Genomic DNA, 19,336 nt, shown 5'->3' on the forward strand with positions numbered 1-19,336 from the left:
AGTCTCACTGCTCTTACAGTAAAGAAACCCCTTCTACCCTGTTTCCCCGAAAATAAGACACGTCTTATATTAATTTTTGCTCCCAAATATGCGCTACGTCTTATTTTCAGGGGGTGTCTTATTTCGCCGCAGCAAATCCGTCTGTGGCCGCTAATCCCTCAATTGGCCAGCTTTGTGGATGAAATTTCTCAGAAATCTCGTCCACATGGGACAGCAAATCTGTCACGGTAAAGCTGGAAGAAGCCGGTGTTGTGGTGCAGTTCACCGGCCACAGAAACGGAAAAGCGTGCAGCCAGGTCGCTTCAAAACAAGCGGCTGAGTGCTGTGGGTTTTGAAGCAGCGCTCGCCAATTGAGGGATTAGGCGTAAATCTTGCTGTTTATCGCTGTGGCCAAACTGCGAGATTTCCGCTGGAAATACGCTCTGTGAGAACCCAGCCTTAAGAATCACCTACAGGTTGCCTGACTCACACACAGAGCCATAAAAAATAAGGGCTGTCAAGTAACGTACCTGTCTGCAGACAGAAGTTCCTGTACCACTTGTAAGCAGGGATGGTATTGCAGCTTCCGGCCACCAGGGGGAGCTCATCACAGCACACATGTACAGCAGGAACAGAACGTATAGTATGGACTTTTCCAGCCAGCAAGGGGAGCTCACAACAGCACACTCGTACAGCACAGCAGGGACAGGATAAAAGCAGACTGTCTGCAGATCTACCTATACATCTGGAGGTAGGAGACAACGGGGATGGCAGCAGGGGACAGGCCTCTTGACTTGCCTGCACACTTTACTATGCCTTACTATTGAGGGGTGCCTTATATTTGGGACTTCTGCAAGTTTCAGGGGGTGTCTTATTTTTGGGGAAACACGGTATGTTGGTGTAGAAACCTTCTTTCCAAAAAGATTACTATGCCTTGATATAAAACACAAACAAATGGAAATAAAATAGGCAGAGATGCACTCATTAATGCCACTAATCCCAAATCACACACTTAAAGACACAGTACACTTAGGAAGACAGTGCAGTTTGAAGACTGCAACGCACAGCTTCATCCCAGGATCATTTAAAAAAAACAGAAGCCTTTTTTCAGCACCACTAGCTTTTTTGCTACCGCAATCATTTGACTGTTTACATAATTCTTTGGCATACTTAGCACTTCAAAGCATTTACACCCGTCGGCGTCAGGGTAAGTTCACATGTAAAGGATTTGCTGTGGAAAATTTCCATGGCTAATCCACAAGACAATTCCATAAGAAATAGTGCAGATTTTACATATTTTATTGCAGATTTGCCTCTGTGGATTTAAACAGCTGTTCATGTAGGACAAAAAGCAACACACTCCCTTTATGGCTTCCTTTACACGAGCGACACGGCATTGCCGCGAGAAAATCGCACCGTGCGATATTGCTGCGCCTTCTCACGGCAAAACCACGATTTTGAAGCACTACAAAGTCACATGTGATGCTACAAAGTTGCGCATTGAAATGTAAGCCCTAATCTATATATAATATAAGCTACTATCCCGAAAATAAGCTGTAACTGAAGAAAGAAAAAAAAAAAGTAAAAAGTATACATCACCTCTCCCACGCTATCTGGGGCGTCGCTGCAGCTTCTCCCTGGGACCTGGCACTGATCATCTTCTGGCCGGGGATTGAAAAATCCCCAGCTGCTGGAAGCGCTGGCTGTGATTGGCTGACGCTTAGCCAATCACAGCCAGTGCTCAATGAATGTCTGTGATTGGTTCAATCACTGCCATTCATCGAGCACTGGCTGTGATTGGCTAAGCATCAGCCAATCACAGCTAGCGCTTCCAGGAGGCGGGGATTTTTCAATCCCTGGACATAAGATGAAGAGAAGCAGTGCCGAGACCCAGGGAGAAGCTGCGGCGGCAAGCGCTTTTAAGGTGATGTATGTGTTTGTTTTGATTTTTTTTTCTGCAGCTAGGGCTTAGATTATAGCTTTGACAGTAGGCTTTGCTACTGTCAAAGTTGCATCGCACCGCACGAAAATCGCGTATTCGTGTGATGTGATGCAACAGGGAGGAAGGCTCCATAGGGAAACATGGGCTACAGAACCTCATGTGTCGCAGGCATATCACCGGACCCAAAAGGTCTTTGTGGCGGGTTCTTGCATGCTACAAAACATTGCATGTGTGAAGGAACCAATCGGAAAGCATGGGCTTCTCATACATACAATTTGTAGCATTGTAGCAATGCGACAAAATCGTGCGACTTCTCCACCCGTGTGAAGGAGGCCTAATAATCACTTGCAGCTCCCATAGAGACACTTGCCTGAGCCCCCAGTGGTCTCTGTATACTAATCTCCAGCAATGGCATGCTGACATATGTGACCAATGCAGCATTAAGGCTGCTTTCACACGGGTTACAAAATTGCATGATTTTGTAGCGCTGCAACATCGCTACAAAACACCTGTATGTGAAGCCCATGCCTTCCAGTGGGTTCTTTCACATGAGCGATGTACTGTAGCCTGTGACATTGTGAGACTACAAAGTCACGGCATGCTTTATACAGCTGAGATTTGCCATGTTTTGTAGCCCGTTTCCCTATGGAGCCTGCTTATCGCATCACATGAACTTCACGTGATTTTTGTGCGATGCGATTTTAACATTAGAAAGTCCTATTGACTTTCTCGCTATAAAATTGCAAGTAGCAGCGATGTGTTCCTACATTTCCCCCCCCCCCCCCAAAAAAAATAACTGTGCACATAGCAGCAATTTCGTAGCAGTGATATCGCTGTTGCCCGTGTGAAACAAGCTTTACGTGTCAACAGAACGTGGTCTCATCGCTGCAGGCTAGTACATAGAGATTGATGTGAGACCATGGAAATGTCGGTACATCCACAGCAGGGTATAGGTGAAGTGAGTATACCAATTTTTTTTTTTTAATTTAATATGATCAGCTGGTTGGATGGGGCCTAAAGAAATGGGTAAAAAAAAGGAAAAGGGTAAAAAAAAAAAAACAGGAAGAAAAGGGTAAAAAAAAAAAAAGGAAGAAAAGGGTAAAAGGAAGGGAAGGCAAGAAAGAAAGTAATGAGGAAAGGGAAAAAAGGAAGGTAGGAATGAGAATATTCTTATGGGGAAAGGCCCAGGTACAATTGCTGTCTGTGAACCCCCACATTGCTACACCCCTTCAGACGTATAACATTGTAGACACAAAGAAACAAGACCATTACATTGAACTGTATGGTAATTAATGAATTAAAAACTGAAGTTCAGTATAATAATCCACCCTTCCCCATGAAAATGAATGGGTTAAGTGACCCCGGTTCAGCAAATGGTAAGAAAGCCATTTCTCCAAATGATCAGTTTTTGACCACCACAGACATTCACAAGAAGATGTGCCACAGGTTCCCTCCTGGGACAATTATGGTGACATTGCTGGCAGTGAGGACAGTAATTTGGATACAATGGCCTCCTGACGTCATGAATGGCTGACAATCACACTGCTGGACAGAGCTCTAGAGCCGATGTGTTTTTGCAAGTTGATGGATAGGACAAGCATTCTTCATAAACTTGAGATGAAGCACGAATACCAGAATCGGTTTCCCTCTTTATAATAAAAATCTATACAAAAATTAAGTCTGAATCCCCATTGAAGATTAACGATTGAATAAGGAAGGTGCGTACAATTAAAAACAAACATTAACTGATTAATGAAAGCCATTCTAGGCAGCATGTGAGTCTACAGACAGCCCTTCTTTTGAAATAGGAACTGTCCGTTTTGGAGGCTTCCTTCACATGCTGCTGGCCCCCTACGGCCAGAGGCACATGGAAGTAATTTCGTGCTGTGCGCGGTCTGTGTATTCCGCGGACAGCATACAGTCACATTACAGCTGCTGAGGCTATTCACATGCACCGATGGTTTGTGTGAAAATCATCGTGCCATGTCCTATTCTCGTCTCTTCTCACAGATGAGAATGGGGAATGCAGTGTGCATGTAGATGGGATAGCATACAGACTGGTGTCTAGGCTATGTGATTCCCTCCATCTGTATGACATGTGACCAGCAGGCAACCTAATCCTCAGATCACCATAGGTTAGACTACAAGAAAAAAACCCTTCATCACACTCATTTTTTTTTGTTCGTTTCATTCCCTCCCACTGCAGCCATTTTCTTTTCTTTTCAATTTTTTCCACCCCACTTTTGAAAAAGCATAACTTTATTATTTTTCCTATGAAATCGCTACAGGTGATCATTTACCTTACCATATTATGTATTGTAAGACATTGTTGAACTTCTGATAAATGGGAATTTGCCATTTTGTTGAGGGGTTCCTTTTACGACGTTCAGGGTACATTAAAATTGACGTATTATCTTTATTCTGTCAGTCAGTATGAGAACGGCGAGATCAAATGGACAGTTTTTTTTACGGAATACTCCTTAAAAAAAATTAAATAACTTTAAAAGAAATTGTTTTCTGTTGCCATATTTTGACTCCTACAACTTTTTATTTTCCCTATCGCTGGAGTTGTGTGAGGGCTCTTGTAGTTTTAATGGATACCATTTTTGGGGTATATATCACATACGAGCCTCGTGTGGCGCAGAATGCAGTCCTAAGCTCTCACTCACGACCTGAAGGTTGCAAATTCAATCCCTGCTTGGTTCAGGTAGCCGGCTCAAGGTCGACTCACCCTTCCATCCTTCTGAGAGAGGGGTGGGAGGGTGGAGAGTAAAGATGACTAGGGAAGGCAGTGGCAAACCACCCTGCAAAAACAGTCTGTCAAGAAAACGTCACCCTAGGAGTCAGTCATGACTCGATGCTGGCACCAGGGGACGTAACCTTTTACCTATCATTTTCTATTACTTTTTATTAAATTTTCCCTAGGAAAAACCCAATTCTAGCATTGCGTATTGTTTTGTTCTGACAGCATTCACAGTGCAGAATTAATAATGTGATATTTTACTAAATAGGACTTTTATGGATGCACCTGATAGCAATTTTTTTTTTACGAGATGACTGGGCAAAGTGTGTTTTTTTTTTTTACTACTTTTTGCAATAATTAATACAATTTTTTACTTCCTTTTACATTTCTTTTTAGTCCCCATAGAGAACTTGAACTTGCAACGGTCTAATTGCTTATATAGTACAATGCAATACTATGGTATTGCATTATACTGCGTTCTGACCGGCATCCTATTAAGACAAGCCACAAACGTGTCCTAATACGCACTCACTTATGGCAGCCCTGGCACTCTTCAGAAGGTCTTAGGCTGCCATGACACACAGACTGCACCTTGAGATCCCATAGTGGGGTGGGATGCATTTGTCGCTGTCAGCAATTAAAGGGTTAACAACCGCGATCAACGTTATTTCCGACCCACCCGGGTGGGTGTCTGATATCAAAGATGGCTGCCACCTGCCGTGTATGTAGCAAACTTGTCTCCCAAACCAACGCCATATGTAGATGTATGCCTGCTGGGAAGGGGTCAAGTTCGGAAGAAAACAGGGGTTTCAATATATTACATACTGCAAAAGGGACTAATGAGTTACAGACTGATACAGAGGGAGGAAGGCATAAGAAAGCCCGGCCTTCGTTAAAGGGTTAAATTGACCATCTACATAAGACGGCTAGAGCGGTTCATGTGCACGGATTATTGGTATAGATTCTGAGCCGGTGTGACACTAATCTTATCTTCAAGGAAAAAAATGTGCGATTAACTTTATAAAACTTGACAATGGCTAAGTAGGCAGAAAAAAAAGAGAAGGAATCCTATCAGGATGTGAGAATTCTCCGTAAATCATCCAGTAAGACAGAGGCGCTTCCTGACGGCACCGCCAGCCCCCCAGTGTTCTGCCGACTGCAGTGCAGTTTTATGATAAATCAAATTAACTTTCTATGACCCCCACTGCCTCTAGGAAAACACAGCAGAGTCTCAGGCAGTTCGCTATACTAGAGAGGGATTTCATTTCCCTCAGCGCTGTGATAGATCTGAAACGGACAAAACAAGTCTGACAGCTAGATAAAAGGAAATATCAAGTAGGCCTTCTCTCATGTGGGACTCTATTCTTAAGGCAGATGATGAAATTAGCGATGCCCGGAATTTGTTAACCCTTTCCAGCCTGGCTTGGTACCAGAGCATTGAAAAATATATGGTTTTGCAGGAATTTCGCACCTGCCTCCAAACTCCGGTTTTATGCAATCCACTAAAAGAAACAAAGCCTGTGCTTGTATATAGATGAAAGAGAACAACCACCTACCAAATGTATGGTAGTAACGATCAGGAGGCAGATGGTAGGATCAGACTACATAAGGTTTGTTTGTAGTCTGTAACCATGGAAACACATGCATCTGTATAGGAACTGCAGACAAAAAAAAAAAACATCTAAGGCAATGATTAAATCGGTGTCTGGGTTTTCCAAGGTTTCTGTCACTTCTGATGGCAACAACAGTGCGGCATTCAGAGCTATTCTTGCCATCAAATAGAAAGCTTATCGAAATCCTCAACAGATTCTATTATAAGTGAATGACATGACGTGTCAGGAACAGCGTCATGGCAACTATTATGAGCGACCCAAATGTGAACAAAGCCTAATTTTAGCTGCCTTGGTACCATTTTAAGGAACTGGTTGTGAATGTGGAATCTCACTGTTGCTGAAGTGCGAATTCCTAATATAATGTAATAAAGGTAATTGTGTGGGAAGAGTCACACAATTCAGTGTTGGCTGCCAGGAAAACTCAAACCTTACAAGGTTTCTCATGAGATCTTCAGTCTGCAAACTGTTCATGGTAGTCTGAAAATGGGATAGACAGGGAGCCGGAACTCAAGGAATGCAACTGTCAATTAATAGCATTATATAAGCAATCTGCCATTTATATAAATCTGCAACTATTGTTAGGGTATGTTCACGTGTGCCCGATCTGATGTGGATTTATCATCACAAAAATCCATTTGGTGTGAATTTTGATGAGGGTCAGCAGCAGACTTCACCCCTTCAACAGAAAAAAGTGGGCTGTGACCGTGTGAATGCATCTTCAGGATATGTTCACGTTGGAATCTGATGCGGATTCTGCTCCTAAAAGCCACAGCAGGAACCCATATGTAGACTCGCAGATTTGCGCAAGAATTTAGCCCTTTTTAACGAGTAGATGGCGTGTGCGAAGTTCCTGACACAAGATCTGCTTAAGGTCCAATGTCCACGGGAAGTCAATGGAAGACGTCCGATCCGCTGCCTGTCTGCAATTGAATTCTGTACTGCACATGTGCATCAGCCGGCGCTTTTGCACACATCCGCAGTGAAGACCCGGACAGGTAAGCACTGTCCTTGGCGGAGTACAGGGTCGGATCCCGCGGCGGAATCCCACCCGCCCAGTGACATGAGGCCTTCAAAAGTGACATCAGTTTTTTTTCCATGCGAAAATTTGGGTGTGGATTCTGTGGTGTGAACATACCCCAAGCCCATTCATATACCCAATATAAAATCTTAGAAGCAATTACAAAATCTAAAGATCTACGTAACCATATGCTACTTATAGGGGCTGAAGACACTTCCATCCATCCTTCAAGGAGAGTCAGACATGTTGCAATTTTAACTGGTATTTTCAAGTACTCGTACATATTTCTTTTGAGGAGTGGTAAATCTGGCAAAGTTGGGAAAATCAGCTCTTTAACCGTTTTGCTGCAAAATACTTTGAAATGTTTTAGCAATGTTCAGTCAATGGAAGGAGTCTCCAGAGTAGCAGGCAGGGAAGGCTCTAGCAGTACCCTGGGTACACCATGGGCGCAGCAGTATCCTGCAATAGGCTGAAGCCAAGTAGTACACTATACATAGATTATGAAGGTTATCGGTGATGTGTAGATGCAATTGAATACATGAGCAATCTTCTACATTCTTGCAGTATGCCGCTGCTGGCCCTCTACAATGCTACTCCATGATGAATGAAATGAAGGTACTGTGAAGAGCCTGGCATCTGCAGCGCAGGGCATTTCTACATCACTAGACATCTCTGCCTGTCATTTCCAGTAGGAAAGATCGCTCTTTCATGCAGTTCAGCATGATAACACTGCAGCATGTTATGTGTCATATCAATGAAGTGGAAGGCAAGCAGATCTGAAAAGGAAGATAGCACAGACACTGCGAGGGGATAAGGTGCTTCCACGTGACAGAAGACATGTGTGCAGGGTTGTCTGCTCATCTAGAAACACCACTTCACTTTGTTTTTGCCTGAGATTATAAAAGAAAAATCACAAAACTGGAAGAACATAAAGCCTCCTCATGCAGGGATCTACTATACCAGCACCCCCCCCCCCCCCCCCCCCCCCCACACACACACACACACTCTACTATACCGGCACCCCTCTACTACACAGTGCTTCTCTACTATACAGTACCCATGTATCGTGGGCATCAAGCAGAAATACCTTTTGTTAGTACTGTTGATGGTACTGGTCAGACTCCTGTTGCAAGAGGTTTTCCTGCGGGTCACTTTGCTTTCAGTGATGGTTTCCTCAGTTTTCTCATGTTTGGGGGTGCTACCTCCCTTGCTATTGAGGTCCCTCAGAACATCGTAATTAATTTTACTGGAGATTTTCTTCTGCTCCAGCATCTTCTCAATGGCTTCTCCAGCTGTGCTGGCTTGAATGGGGGCTCGGCGTTTGGAAGACCTTTTTGGCTATAAAAGGAAAAAAATATCAACTTTGAAACACATATAACATTGTTAATGCTACATACATTAAGTCTCTCGTACATTAGCCATGTGTGGCCCGGTTTCACAGGCCTTTATGACATTTGGGTAGCCAAGTCTTTCTGACAATCTAAATTGCAAGCACATTTACTCATCACTGATACTAATATGCGTCTACTGTCATAAAACAAGGAACTTTCTGGTTCACCAATCACGAGATCAGAGAATAAACTATTGTCATCAGTGAGATACTTGATACGATGGTCACTCCTAGCGCAGTATCCTACCAAAAGCAGGGGCACTTTTACAGGGGATGACTGTGGGGCACAGAACGCTGACAGACATCCCAGAGATGATCACTCCTGTGCTTTAATGGAGGTGGAGATCGTTCAGACCCACCCGCTTTCATTCACAGATGAATGACTGCCACTTTACACGGGCGGATTGTGGTTGGATTTTATGCCTGCACGATGCAAATGATGAACAATAATCAAAAAAAATATCAATCGTCCCTCAGATCATGCAGGCATTTATACTGAACGACTGTTCAGATTCCTGCGATCCAACGAGAATCTGAATGATAATTGTTCAGTGTTAAAGGGCGCTAATTGGACACACGAGCAAGAATCAAAAGTAGTACTTATTGCCATATGTTAATACTTATTGGGGTCTCATTTGGCCCTAATAACATCAGATACTCTCCTTGGTATATTTTCTACTAACATCTGATACACCTCATCTGGTATTTCCCTCCAATCATCCTGTAAACGTCTGGCAAGTTCTTTCAGAGAAGATAGACGCTGTTCCTATTTCCTGGTCAGATGTTCCAGTTCATCCCAAAGATGTTGAGCAGGGTTCGGGTCAGGACTCTGTGCAGCCAGTCCAATTGTGGAACATCCATATCCGAAAACGGTGTTGGATTTGTGACAAAGAGCATTGCCTTGTTGGAGATATTGCTGACCATTCCCAGAGTACTGCTACATTGTTTATAGCACATTATTGTACAGAATGCCAAGGTACACCTCTGTGTTCATGGTTCTTACCACTACAACCAGCTGACCAAGACCATATCAGGTAAAACATCCGCAGACCATAAGGGAACCTCTGAAGTACTTAACTGTTGGTACAACACACTCAGGTAAAAAGCGTTCCTTAGGAGTCCTCCACAAGCGAGGTACATCCATCTGATCTGAGGATGGCGTAGCGCGATTCATCACTCGAACATTCTTCCATTGCCCAACTGTCCAATGACGACGCTCCACGATTGGACCTGACTGCACAGAGTCTTGACCTAAATCCTACTGAACATCTTTCAGACAAATTTAAATATGTGGTCAGGAAATATAAACAGTGTCCATCTTCTTTGAGAAAACTTGTCAATGTTTGCAGCATGAATGGAGAGGAATAGCAGCTAAAGTGTATCAGATATTAGTAGAAAGTATGTCATGGAGAATATCCAATGTCAGGGCCAAAAAGAGCCCCACTAAGTATTAACAGATGTATACAAGTATTACTACTGATTCTTGCTCAGGTGTCCAATTACTTTTGGTAGGGTAGTGCATGTCTCAATGTCTTATACTCACTTCTGGTCTGAATGGTCTATGATCAATCCAATTGGGGTGCTCAAAATCTTACAAATATTGGTTAGATTTATAGTCCCGCAGACTACTAGAAGTTCGACTACACAATAGAAATATAGTAAGTGTGCTGCACACGCATATTCATTCTCCCCTCTGTTACAGATGTTGGTGTTTGACAACGAGAACAGTGCAGTCTGCAGCACCACTGTTACTGTTAACATTTAAGGAACCCTTATGGGTCTCATCATTAGTTAATAGGACCTGTCAGGAGCTTTTGTGGTTCTATCTACAGAAGCCAAGATGTGGACAGAGCCTAGATGACAACCAAATCTTAGAAGAAGGATGTCCAGGACCACACAACAGATGCAAGCACTCCATCATTAGTAGCAGTGTACAGCCGTACCCCTTCCAATCTGCTTCCCCAGCATCAAGAGTCACTGGACCACAGGTGCTTCATCACTTGGCATGAGTCTGGAGCAACAAATCAATCACATTTGCCCTGTGACTGAAAAAGTCATTTATGCTACAGATGGCTTTAATATATTAGCCAATTTAACATGCTCTGTATACGGCAGCACTGATAAATCCACAGCGGACAAATCAGCAGAACATGAAGTCTCTGTAATAACTTGACTGTCAAGTACTGCAGTTGTCTGTGAGGTGTTCCTTCTAAATATTTCTGACTGACAAAGGGCCTAAGAAAAGTTTATAAACTTATCTTACATTACAAAATCCAAGCCTGTCCTGAGGCGACATCACTCTGTGCCAATTCATCAGCAGACCTGCCAGTTATGGGGTGCGGTCCTTGGCTTCATACACCGCTGGAGACTAGTCCCGGACTCATCTCCAATAAGTTCATACTACTATTTCTAGCTGATCCCAGAAAGTTTTGCATCTTTAGAAAGAATCTGCATGATAACCCCAAAGATGGTGACAGGTTTCCCATAAAATCATATCCCACACAAATATAACAGTATCTGCAGGTCATCACAGATATGTGGGATAAAGTACTGAATTTTTGGGACGTACAGGCATGTTTGGGACCTCCTACTGCTAATAAAGGAACATTACACTGAGCCTTGCCCCAGTCCGAAGTAGCTGCTAACAATAGACTACATTCAATTGAATAGGTAAAGGAAGAAAATGACCAGAAACGTTAAGTTAGGGTGCCTGTACACGGGACGACCTGTAAGGCGCAGATAGGTTGGACCGGCCAGGATCGTTACTGTGCTTTTACACAGGAGCAATCATCACTCAGTGAATGGAGGCGAAGCGGCCAAAGAAGCCAGCCGCCTACTTCCATTCACAGTAAACAGGCCATTGTCTTTAGATTTGACGTGGACAGAGAAGAGATTCATGACACCAAGCCACCTTCTTCCATTGCTCCATGGTCCAGTCGGGATTCTCACAATTGTGGGAGCAGGTCTGACCAGCAATGGTTGTTCCTGTGCTTTTACACAGGAGCAATCATCGCTCAGTGAATGGAGGCGTAGCGGTAGTGTTCAGGGGTCAGTATGAGTGTTGCAGTCTTCAGCTATGCACTCTGTGTTTGGATATGTGTCACAGCCATCAGTAATTTGTGTTCCCAAAGCCCTTCTATGGGATTAGACCAGACTCACTATGCTAGCCTTTGCTCCCCATGAGCATCATTGAGCCTTGCATGCCCATGATGCTGCAGCTTGTTCACGGGTTGTTCTTCCTCATACCACTTTTATTAGGTAGTAACTAGAGATGAGTGAGCACCAAAATGCTCAGGTGCTCGTTATTCGAGTCGAGCCTTTCGTAATATTCGAGAGCTCTATTCGAGTAACAAACCCCCTTGAAGTCAATGGGAGACCCAAGCATTTTTGCAATCCACCCGCCAGGTGCCGAGCTTTTTTTCCCCCTCTCTCCCAGCCAGCCACATACTGCTGTGAACGGGTAGTGGTAATGCGGGGAGGGGTCAAAACGGGGAGGGGTTGAACATGCGTGGTACGCGCTTGAGTAACGAACACCATCGAGTATGCTAATACTTGAACGAGCGTCAAGCTTGGACGAGCATGTTCGCTCAACTCTAGTAATAACTACTACATTATGGGAACACCCAACAAGACCTGCCGTTTTGGACATATTCTGATACAGTCATCTAGCCATCACTCCGGTCCATAGGGTGGACATGTGGCATAATTGTACGCCACTTAGGAACTCCGCCACAGAATCCACCTTTTACATATCTTTGTTACGAACTTCACAATTTGCAAATTGTGAAATTTGCAAAGGATGAAATCCACATCATGTCTGCATCAAAATCAACATGCAGGACATACAGGTTTTGTGGTTGATTAGTCCATGCAATAGAAGTACCCTTAGAAGCAAGAAAAACGGACAAGCCTAACATATCAGCATCAGCCCAATGTATCGCATGCCTTGATAGGTGCCAGTGTCCCAAGATAATCAATGTTCTTCGCTCATCCATCGGGTTATGGCTGATTGGTGTGCGCACATTTTGTGTACCTCCATTACTTTTACTGTACATTTGTGACAGATGGCTATATTGGGACAGATTCTTCAGCATGGAACGCCAATAGATCAATAAAACGCAGTAAACAATATGATCTTGATTGGGCCGGCTGCAGAATAGAAGAACAATATTGCTTTGACCCCGTTTCGCTGCAGACGCTGTTTCAACTGGAGTCCAAGAGAAATGTCACATTTTATAACCATCATTTTATAGCACCTTTAGAGCAGCTAAAAATGTCACGAAACCCCAGGGATCAGACAGATTAAAAATGTCACTGCATGAAAACAAGGCAGCAACATACAGCAGGGCCGATACCTTATTTTACCATAGATGAATTAGTAAGCCATGTCTGGGCCGTCTACAAGGCCGATGTGAAGCCCTGGGTCCCCACATCAGCAGGTTCATACTGTGATTCTACAGTATTTCAACCAAGACATAAGTCAAAGTATTGGGAACATTTATTTTAGACGTTTTGGATATTTTCTGAATGTAATGATGTTGTGTGCCGGTGTAGTAGAGTCGACTTGGTCATTTTGCCTTTCCTATATGATTTGCACACAGCACTTTGGGATACAGCAGAGCTGAGTTTCCCACACGGCTCTTGGCGATATCTGTATTTGGTAATGTAAAGAGCCATGAAGGAGAGATCACAAGAAGGCTTTATGGTACTTTTACATGAGCCAATAATCGTTCAGATGCCCGAACTGGAAGATTACTTTTCAGTCAGTGCATGCATTTAGGCTGGGGCCACACAGGTCGTATTCTTGGCGGAAATCTCAGGGTTTTGATGCAGCGAAAATTTCTTTCGGGAAAGTGCAGCTTCAAAACCTGCTGCACTTAGCCACGGGTTTTGGAGCACTGTCGCCGCATGCTTTTCTGTTGTGGCCAGCTCTCCCAGAGGAGAGCACAGTCGCAGAAGAAAAAATAAAAAGAACAGACATGCTGCATCCTGGGAATCCACGCCGCAGTGCCGGCTTTGCTGCGACAGATTCGCCGCCCCATGTGGATGAGATCTCGTCCGCATGGCTGGCTAATCCAAGGACGGAAATTCTGCACAGAGTTTCTGCGGCAAATCTGCCCCGCATGAACCCAGCCTTACATTGATTGACAAACGATCCCCAGCCAGCTCCACCTCCACTCACTAGAGATAACTGTTCCTGTGTTAAAGCATAGGAACGATCATCGCTGGGACAACAAGTAGGGCATCTGGCACCCGTGTAAACGCACCTTTACTGACACGCGAGAGTGTGATTTTGTTCAGTGAAAAGCGGACCGATTTCACTGCAAGTGTGTGCGCATTTTACACTTGACGTTCTTCAATTTCTGGGCTCCTTCACACTGGTAATCGCAATTTTGCTCATGAGATCTGAGCGTCAGTGATGCCTTTTCTTGCAAATACATCACTGCCACTTGCGATTTTCTCACGTTTTTTTTCGTGTGATAGACAATAGGAGTTTCTAATGTTAAAAACACATTGCACGAAAATTGCGATAAAAAGGAGGCTCCATAGGGAAGCATGGGAGATAAAACTGCAGAAAGATAGAACATGCTGCGATTTTTCTTCACTACATACTGTATGAGTGAAAACATCGCAAATCGTAATGAATCCATTGAAAATCATCGGTTTCACAATTCAGTGTTTTGACTCACTCTCGCATCACAGAAAAAATTTGCTGGACCATTGATCAGTGAAAAATGGGGAAAAAAAATTAACGTGAATTTTTGGAGCCAACTAAGGCAACTAAAAGGTAGACTTTCCTTGACTAATGGCCCATTTACACACAAAGACAATCTTTCAAACGATTTTGAATAAAGTGTTAATGGACATTAATGCCCAATATCACTTGATTAACTTCATTTGCTTGTAAAAGGACTGCCAGAAGCATTTTTTCAGAGCACAGCATGTGGTATGTGGTCTGAGCTCTGCGCACTGCTCCACTGTTCTCTCATGGGCTGTTGGCAGAATAGAATGTAATCTCCAACTCCCATGCAGAATACAGCATGCGGTCCCTGTTCTCTTTTCTCAGGCTGAACAATGGATTTTAAGCTCACCTTAAAATAATTGTTCAGCCAAAGAGCAAACAATGGCAGCATTTACACCCAACGATGATCACTCTTTTGCCATTGTTTGAAAGAAATTTGAGCGATAATCGTTGCGTATAAATGGGCCTTAAGCAGTCTTAAAATTCAAAAGATTTATCTTCAGCAAAGCTACTATGATAAATCTGGTGCATTTTAGACTAACTTTTAGACAGTAGTAGTAAATAAGCCCCATTGCCTTTAATGAGTCCGAGTTACATCCGAGTTCTAGTTAGTTTCAAACTCAAGACGTTTAAATAGTCTGGCTATGTTCACACAGCGGATTGTCATGAAATTATCCACGCAAACTCCACCTGTAAAACTGCGGCAAGAATCTGTGGTAAAAACGTAACATGTCACTTCTATTTGCAGATCCAAATAAAAACGTCAGAAATTCCACATGCAGATTTTGATCATTGACGGGGCAAATCAGCTTTCGGATCTGCAGTAGAATAGCCACGGCTTTTTGCCACAGTTCCGCAGGTGGATTCTGCAATGGAATCTGCTGTGTGAACATACCCGTGGGCTCAGAAAACACAACGGTAGCAGACTTAGTTATGGCTGCATTACCTAATGATATCCAAGTGTCTAGACGGCCCGGTATCTGGCAGAGAATGTAATAATAAACATATCAGTGCTCCAGCCACCCATCCTGCGGCTTCAGCTTTACAATTATTACTGTTATTTAGCCTTCACATTGCTTTATTGCAATTATTTCAGCCCAGCAAAATTAATCTGAGGCCAAAGACTTTACCATCCAGAATGAGGTGCTGTAATGGAGCTGTACGGGAAAGAGAGCAGACGAAGAATACAGACAGAATGAATACACAAATGGCTTGTGGATGAATATAAATCTTCCCTGTGCCGTTTACAGCAGCTTATTACAATGAGTAGGGTAAATGTACTTGTCCATGGGAAAGCTTACATCACATTAACTCCCTCAGTAGAACTGTGAGCGTCCCATCATAAAGGGCAGTACAATAATGACTGTGATATGTGGTTTGGGTCAGAGAATAATGGCTCTTGTTAAGCCCTTAGTGATAAATCTGCCTCAATACATTTGAAAAAAAAAGTAAGTGAACCCCATGTGTAGTGGCCGTCGCTTGCAACTGCAGGCACGGCTCTTGTTGAAATCAATGAGAGCCGTGCCTGCAGTTACAAGCGAGGTCACTATACAAAGGTTGCCGCGGAGGCTTCCACTCAGACCTTTGTGTATGTGCAGCACTGACAACATGAACCCGCACAGCTGATTGGTCGGGGACAGGATCGGCAGATTCCGACCAATCAACTATTGATGACCTATTCTAACGATAGGTCATCAATAGTATTTCCACGGAAAACGCCTTTAACTTTAGTGGAAGAATTTTGGACCATTCTTCCCTGCAAATGTGTTTCCGTTCATAGATATATCTGGGATGCCTTGCATGCAAAGCCCTCAAGTCATGCCACAGCACTTCAATAGGGTTATGGTCAGGACTCTGACTTGGTCATTCCAAAACACAAATCACCTTCTTTATCTACAAAACTGGACTACACAGCTTGTAGTCTGTTACCATGGAGACACATAGCTATCTATAAGAGCTGTAAACATAAAATAATTGGAAATTTTGATATCTGAAAAGTTGTTTCATTTTAGAGACATCGGAACAACAAAAGGAAATTGGTTTTGAAGGTTGACCTCAACATAAATAATATTTCCACCTCGCTGTTATTTGCAAGATTCCTCTTCTCAGTAATGGGTGGGAGCAAAATCCTACACTGTAATTCATAGTAGGGTCCATACATTAATACATTATATTGTCTGAAAAGATAAATAGCCTGCAGCAAAAGTAGTAATGAAGACTAAGTTGTGTCGTGTCCAAGGGCCTGAAGTCCAGTGACCTCACATCACTTCATTAGTTTCCATTATTGCCTCTATTCCTCTCTAAGTATCCTGACCTCTTCTCTCTTTGAAGTCTCTATGTCCTTTAGGTCAGTCATTCCAATCCATGATCTTCAAAGCCAGGCAGAGGAACTAAGCCGTCAGCAAGAAAGGGAAATTCTAGGGGGCTTATGGCTTTGAAGCAGATGAATCTGATATGGTAACACACCACTTTTGATTTCCTTTATGGAAAACATTGCTAGATTGCAGTTTCTATGGGGAGAATGCCCATTAGGTCATTACACAAATAATATGGAGTGCACCTTGTTTTCGGATACTATATATAAAATATAAGAAAACTGCAGCAACTATCCCATTGTACAATTCCTGCAATCCAGCATTGCTGGTAGGTGTCAGATTATAGGATGGTCATAGGAAATAACACAAAAAGACATAAAATATGCAGGCATCACTTTGCTTTTTAGTTAGAGAGGTCTCTGGTCATGTAAGATCAGTCACCTATTTCTTAGTAATCTCTCTTTTTTTGCCATCTACACCAGTTTCTTTAAACCTCAGCTGATTGTTAGATTCACTTAATTGCCTTCCATCCATCTCCAATTTCTTGTTAATGTTTGGAATAGAAGTTAGGGTACCTCTACACGGTACTACTGTCACAAGTGTCACTCCTGTGCTTACAGGAGCGATAGTCGTTCAAGTGAATGGAGGCGGAGCGGGCTGGAGATCTCTTCCTGCTTGTCCTCCTCCATTCACAGTAAACAGAAGTCTCTCATAGATTGAGCCCCTCCTGTTTACACCGAGTAAATCGCTGCTCAGCAGTCATTCCGTGAGCTGTTGCATGAAATCCCTCATTTGAGGAAGGCACAAGAGTGCCGAAACGTCGCATTCATTTGTAATGGGGTAATAAAACGATTTTATACCTTCATACATCCGTCTATGCTGCCAGTTCATCATTCATATGGTCATTTGAGCGATTCTTCGGGCGAGTATCTGCCCATACAGAGGTACCCTCCGTAAGAATTATTGGATAGATGGGAGAGCATATTACAGCAGGACTAGACTACAGAATTGTTTTTGTTGTCCATTACCATGGACACATAGCTCTGCATGGGAGCTGTCAACACATAACGATATATTTAAAAAAAAAAAAAAAAAGATTTTCAAAATGGCTTCAGTTTTCGTACATTAGAACGATAAAATTAAATTTGGTTGCAAAACTGGACCGTCTCTTTAAATTAGTACCCGCTGGCTGCTAATTATCCTAGTGCCAGGGAAAGCTGCGGGTAGTCATATATGGTAGTCCTATATTTTTTCTGCATTGGCTGCTACAAGAATAACATGGCATTACATGATGTCCATTGAAATGAATGTATGATCACGTACTATAAGGTCAAGCAGAGACATCCCGCTGTGGAGCAGCGCTCTGCAGAAGCTCTTATTTTGGGCAGGAACCTCCCTTCTATATTGTCTTCATGCCTGAATATATCAAATGGACAGAGAATGTCCTAATGGGACAACTGATTTAAAGGGGTATTCCAACTGATAGAGTGATGGTATATATCGCTAGGATATGCCATAACTTTATTAATCATTGGGGTTTCAACCTCTGGGACCCCCATCAATCGTGAGAATGAAGTGGCCCCGTTATGTTTTTCCCCCTGCACAGTGGCGCTCCCGGCTGTGCAGTAAACTGTAGCTGGCTGTATGTACTTGAATGGAGTGGTGTAGCAGTTCCCTGTACAATGAGCGGCGTAGCATCACCATGCAGGTAAAAACTTCCATATCCTAGCGATAAGAGGATACTGCCCCTCTGAGGACTTCTAGAACAGCTACTTGATCCACACTGATCTTTCACTTCCGGGTAGGGAGTGCTGGTGACACAATACTAGCTATTCACCGACTGAAGGGAGCCAGTGATTGGCTGCAGCGGTCACATGGCTCTTATCAGGGACGTCATTCCCTGTGAAGACCAGTGGGGACCAGGTGCTAGCGAAAAGGTAGTGACAGGGGACCATGGAAGGTGAATATGTCTTCTGCTATTTTACTACAGCAGGCTGAGCAAGTTCTTGAAGAAAAAAAAGTATGTCCCCGGATAACCCCTTTAAGTCTTAGTCTGGGCGCTTTGCAGTCTGCTTTATAATACAATTAGATAGTTATAGTCTCAACTATCTAAATCAATACAGATAAGCAAATGGCAAATCACAGAAGGAGACTGGAAGAGCAATTGTATTCTACATGATCCTGCATTCTTATGACAGTTCTTCTCATACGGGTGAATACACGAGGGGTTACCTTCTGCTCCTTATAAATACCCAGCTCCTTTTCTTTTGCAATTCTCTCTTCCTTTTCTGAAAGACGGAGATGCGAGATGTTAACAAAACATGAATGATGTTTTCTGCATCCTGTCGCTTGCATTGACACATCGAGATGTTACAACATATGAATAGGAAGTCCCAGAGCTTACCCTTTTGTTCCCGCAGGTAGTCCGCATTCTCTCGCATCCACAGCTCTTTCTTTATTTCTGCTTCTCTTTCGTTTAGAATATACTGAGGAGAAGAAGAGGGAAAACCGTCGGGAAAGTGCTAAAGTGAGGGTTGGACAATAGGACGTGCCATGTAAATGGGCAACGGGTAAATGGGTAAAGTTCAAGGCA

General features: G+C 43.3%; 1 protein-coding gene across 2 annotated transcripts in view; it reads right to left on the reverse strand.

Annotated features, from left to right (window-relative positions):
- BRF1 (BRF1 RNA polymerase III transcription initiation factor subunit) overlaps window positions 1–19,336 on the reverse strand; it is a 286,967-nt gene that overhangs the window by 59,812 nt on the left and 207,819 nt on the right. For both annotated transcript variants that reach the window (XM_066608177.1, XM_066608176.1), the window contains exons 13-15: window positions 19,148–19,229; window positions 18,976–19,031; window positions 8,383–8,633 (exon numbers count right to left, since the gene is read on the reverse strand). In XM_066608177.1, coding sequence (XP_066464274.1) covers window positions 8,383–8,633; window positions 18,976–19,031; window positions 19,148–19,229 — 389 coding nt within the window. The remainder of the gene's footprint in view (window positions 1–8,382; window positions 8,634–18,975; window positions 19,032–19,147; window positions 19,230–19,336) is intronic.

Source organism: Eleutherodactylus coqui, chromosome 6, assembly GCF_035609145.1.
Source record: "Eleutherodactylus coqui strain aEleCoq1 chromosome 6, aEleCoq1.hap1, whole genome shotgun sequence".
Taxonomy (NCBI): domain Eukaryota; kingdom Metazoa; phylum Chordata; class Amphibia; order Anura; family Eleutherodactylidae; genus Eleutherodactylus; species Eleutherodactylus coqui.